This window comes from Nematolebias whitei, chromosome 18 (genome assembly GCF_014905685.2).
Source record: "Nematolebias whitei isolate Nwh7 chromosome 18, NemWhi1, whole genome shotgun sequence".
Taxonomy (NCBI): domain Eukaryota; kingdom Metazoa; phylum Chordata; class Actinopteri; order Cyprinodontiformes; family Rivulidae; genus Nematolebias; species Nematolebias whitei.
In genome coordinates this window covers 40,799,740-40,804,335 of record NC_056515.1, presented here as the reverse complement: position 1 = coordinate 40,804,335, position 4,596 = coordinate 40,799,740, and the positions used below count along the sequence as shown (strand labels likewise).

At 50.5% G+C, this 4,596-nt stretch overlaps 2 protein-coding genes across 2 annotated transcripts in view; one reads left to right on the top strand and one right to left on the bottom strand.

Annotated features, from left to right (window-relative positions):
* The window catches only part of ddx55 (DEAD (Asp-Glu-Ala-Asp) box polypeptide 55), a 7,548-nt gene extending 3,971 nt beyond the window's left edge, over positions 1 to 3,577 (top strand). Inside the window, exons 9-14 of the mRNA XM_037692647.1 lie at positions 140 to 271; positions 336 to 428; positions 540 to 654; positions 1,088 to 1,256; positions 1,325 to 1,611; positions 3,440 to 3,577. Coding sequence (XP_037548575.1) covers positions 140 to 271; positions 336 to 428; positions 540 to 654; positions 1,088 to 1,256; positions 1,325 to 1,611; positions 3,440 to 3,574 — 931 coding nt within the window. The 3' untranslated portion in view covers positions 3,575 to 3,577. The remainder of the gene's footprint in view (positions 1 to 139; positions 272 to 335; positions 429 to 539; positions 655 to 1,087; positions 1,257 to 1,324; positions 1,612 to 3,439) is intronic.
* The window catches only part of eif2b1 (eukaryotic translation initiation factor 2B, subunit 1 alpha), a 6,623-nt gene continuing 5,600 nt past the window's right edge, over positions 3,574 to 4,596 (bottom strand). Inside the window, exons 8-9 of the mRNA XM_037692648.1 lie at positions 3,831 to 3,956; positions 3,574 to 3,761 (exon numbers count right to left, since the gene is read on the bottom strand). Of these exons, the coding sequence (XP_037548576.1) occupies positions 3,606 to 3,761; positions 3,831 to 3,956 (282 nt within the window). The 3' untranslated portion in view covers positions 3,574 to 3,605. The remainder of the gene's footprint in view (positions 3,762 to 3,830; positions 3,957 to 4,596) is intronic.

Here is a 4,596-nt window from a genome sequence, read left to right as displayed (position 1 = left end):
GAAGTGGTCGCGTCCTGAAACCAGTTTGGTGGTTGCCAGCGCTGAAACCAGTTTGGTGGTTGCCAGCGCTGGCTGCAGAGCACGGTACGAAGTGGTCGTGTGAACGTGTTGATGCTGAGTGACTCGTTGTGCTCGTCAGCACCTGCGCCTGTGTGGAGTACTACGGTCGAGCTCTGGAGCTGCTGGTGAAGAAGGTCGCCGTGCGCTGCATTCACGGCAGAATTAAAAACAAGCGCAGCTCCATCTTTGCCGACTTCCGGACCCTGAAGAGGTAAAGCACGTGACGTTGGGGTTGGACACTGTGCACGTGGTTGTTTACCTGCGTTTGTTTGCAGCGGGATCCTGGTGTGTACGGACGTCATGGCCCGAGGCATCGACATCCCCGACGTGAGCTGGGTGCTGCAGTACGACCCCCCCAGCAGCGCCAGGTCAGAACGTTTGTGCGTTGGAGCTCCAGGCCTCTGGAATTAAGACGCGTTGCTTCAACCAAACTCTTCTTGGTGCACTCGTTTGTGCGTTCACTTCATTTTTCATTTTAGTGCCTTTGTGCATCGATGTGGGCGGACGGCGCGTATCGGTAACCATGGCAACGCCCTCGTCTTTCTGCTTCCCATGGAGGAATCGTACGTCAACTTCCTGTCCATCAACCAGAAAGTAGGTTCAGTTTTGGGTCTGCAGCCGTTTTAAAATTGGTTTTATCACCGTCAAACTTATTCTCTTTTTATTATTAATGAAATCTTTTTGAGGCAACATGGAAACGTATTGAAAACTATTTATTCTGCAACTCGTAACTAATTCTCCTAAAAATGTTTATTTGAAGCTTCTGAGCATAAAAGCTGGCAGTTTTATACTTTAATAAAATTATTAAAGTAATTCTGAAGAGAAAAAACGGTGGTCAAGATGCTCGTTTGCAAACTGACGGACACGATATCAAATAAATAAAATAAATATGAACTTTATTGTAATTTATTTGAACATGTAGTTTGAAACTGAAGAATTAACTGAGCCAACATCTGTCACACGTTATTAATAATAATAATATTAAAGCAGACAGAATAGATGGGCTAAATGATCTCCTCCTCTGCAGTGTCCACTCCAGAAGATGGCGCCAGTCAAAGACGTGGTGGACGTCCTGTCCAAGGTGAAGACCATGTCCCTGGAGGACCGGGCCATGTTTGAAAAAGGCATGAAGGCCTTCGTCTCGTACGTCCAGGCCTACGCCAAACACGAGTGCAGCCTCATCTTCAAAGTCAAAGGTGATGTTCATGACTACAAACGATAAACGCTCGACGTTTAAATGATCGTATCCTTTGATCCTGTCCAGACTTGGACTTCGCCTCTCTGGCCCGAGGCTTCGCCCTCCTCCGCCTGCCCAAGATGCCGGAGCTGCGAGGGAAATCGTTTCCCGACTTCACGGAGGTGGACACGGACAGCATCCGCTACAAGGACAAGAACAGAGAGAGGCAGAGGAAGAAGATGCTGGCGGAGCTGAAGGAGAAGGACCAGGCAGGACTTCCTAAGAAGAGCTTCATGAAGAACAAGTCCTGGTCCAAACAGAAGAGCAAGAAGGAGCGCCGCAAAAAGCTGGCAGCAAAGAGGAAACACACGGAGGTATTTTATTCAACACGGGCAGGAAGAAGGCGCTCAATGGGGGGACGGGGGCCCGTTGTTACGGGCTGTTCAGTCTCTATACCAGCGGTGCGAGAGTTCGGTTCCCATTGTCAGTCGGACCCTCCAGCTGCTCGTTCTCTCAGATTCTGTTCAGAACTTCTCGGTGCAGCCGGGGGCGGAGGGAGTCCAGTTCAGTGGCCTCAGGATTCATCTCTGCTCTGCAGATGATGTGGTCCTGTTGGTGTCATCATGATCTTCAGCTCTCACTGGAGCAGTGCACAGCCGAGTGTGAAGCAGCTGGGATGAGAACCAGCACCTCCAATGTGGATTGTTGTCTTCAGGTCGAGGGTGAGGTTCTGTCTCCAGTGGAGGAGTCCAAGTATCTCTGGTTTTGTTCACAGTGAGGGAAGAATGGAGCGTGAGACTGACGGATGGATCGGTGCAGCATCTGCAGTATTGTGGACTCTGTGCCGGTCCATTGTGGTGAAGAGGGAGCTGAGCTGTAAGACAAAGTTCTCTGTTTACTGGTTGGTCTACGTTCCTCCCCTCACCTCTGGTCATGAACTCTGGTAGAGACTGAAAGAATGAGATCGTAGATCCAGGAGGTTGAAATGAGTTTCCTCTGCAGAGCTGGACTCTCTCAGAGACAGGGGGAGAAGTTCAGTTATCAGGAGAGACTCGGAGGAGAACCTCTGATCCTCCACATCCAGAGGAGACAGCTGAGGAGGTCCAGCATGTCTGACTGGGAGGAGACCCAGAACACTCTGGAGAAACTACATCTCCCTGCTGGTCTGGGAACTCCTTGGAGTCCTCCCAGAAGAGGTGGCTGGACCTCCCAGCTCAAGATGCTGCCCCTGAGACCTGAGTCCAGAACAAGAGGAAGATGATGGACGGACAGGGTCCAGAACCCCTGAATCTGTCCGTCATGTGCTCACAGTCCACTCATCGGCCACATTATTAGATCCGCTTGTTCGATTCTCATCAGCACCGAGATGTAACGAGCTGGTCCTGCGGCAGCAGCTCTGTGTCCGCAGACGTCCTGAAGAGGGCGTGAAGTTCAAACACGTCTGAGCTGCAGACGTTTGTACCCAGTTTTTGAGCGGGTGGGGGAGGGGGGCAGCTGCTTTTAGCATTTTAGCTGGTGCGCCTGTCGTGAGCTGCTAGTTTGGTGCCGTCAGGTGGGGGTGCGCTCGGTTCAGTAGGCGGGGCGCCCCGCTTGTACCAAGGTAGGTGAAACCCTGCAGATCATTTCAGGCCACTGTGCTTTCTAGTTTTTATTGATTAAAACTAAAGTTTACTCAAATGATTAAAGTGGCTGAATATTCATTTATGGGGGTCAAGGCCACCATTGGCCACCCCTTAGCTCCGCCTCTGCACCTGGCGGTGGATAAAATGTCTCCCTCCACCCACCAGGTCTGCGTCAGACAAGAAAAAAACCTACCTTTGTTCTTCTAAAAACATGTAGGTTTACTTGATTCTGTTCAGTTCATCCAGAAAAACACTCGCCTCCAAAACTACAAACACTTAGATTTAAACTCCTGAGTGTCGGGGACGTCGGTCGCCACAAACAGCATCAAATGTAAATATTTCACTTTGATGTGTTGTCGTGTAAAAACACTTAAGACTCTAAAGGACTGCTGGTCCAGAGCCTGGATGGAGGTTCAGGACGAGGCGGTCGAACGATCGAACCGAAGCTTTGAGCTCGTTTCCATCTGCAGCCCCTGAATTTAATTTTCTAAGTTAAATTGATGTGGTCTCCATGGTTACAGTGTGCGATGATGTCATCAGGTGACTGAGGAGCCAGCTGTGACGCGTGTTGTCTCCGCAGGGCTCGGACGATGAAGACCTGGAGGAGCTTCTGGACGACACTCGCCTCCTCAAGAAGCTGAAGAAAGGTCAGATCAGCGAGGAGGACTTCGAGCAACGAGTAACTCTCCCCAAGTTAAAACACAAAGCGTCGTAGACGTGTGCAGCTTTTATTGTGTGCGAGGCCGTTATAAATAAAGTTTGATGAGCTCGTCGCTGACGGCCGACGGCGTGAGGACCCCCAGGTCCGTGAAGAGGAGCGTGATGAGAGAGGGCGGGGTGTAATCGATGACGGGGTGCTCGTCAGACAGGTTCTGCACGCTCTTCAGGGTCTCTGCTTTGTACTGTGGAACAAGGAGCAGACGTGAAGAGCGAGCAGAGCGGGACCACCGGGACCTGCAGCTGGACCTCACCTTGAACTTGTCTGGCACGTCCTGCTGGTTCAGAGGGTACAGGCGCACGAACTTGAAGCTTTCTGCGACCACGTAGAAGGGCTTGTTGTGGGCCGTGGAGCTCAGAGCCATCTGGTACGTGCCGATCTGCACGGACACACACACACCTCAGCGAGCTGCTTGTACCTCGCTCATTAAACACACATGCTGAGACAACGTGTGCATCGTCCTGTTTCCTACACACTTCTTACGTGCACAACCAGACACGTGCACTTCTGGCCTCGCAGGAATGAAGACCAGATCAGTGTTCACGGTAAACACGGGCTGGTACGAGATCAACGTGCACAGGTAGGAATACTCTGTACACGTGCACGGATCAGCTGTGAGACTTCTAACTGCTAATGCTGCGTTCAAGGCTAGTGAAAAGCTGGGACATCTGAGCTTCACCAGATCTACAGAGTTCCTGGGAAAAGATCTTTTCTAACCTGCTGCAATAACTCAACCTCCATCCAACATCCATCCAACCATCATCCATCCAACCAACCAACATCCGTACATGCATCAGTCATCCAACCAATCAACCACACATCCAACTATCATTCATCCAGCTGTCCATCATCCATCCAACTTATCATTCATCCATACATACATCCATCCATCCAACCAATCAACCACACATACATCATTCATCCAACCAATCAACCACACATCCAACTATCATTCATCCAACCATCCATCCAACTATCCATTCATCCACACATACATCATCCATCATCCATCCAACCAA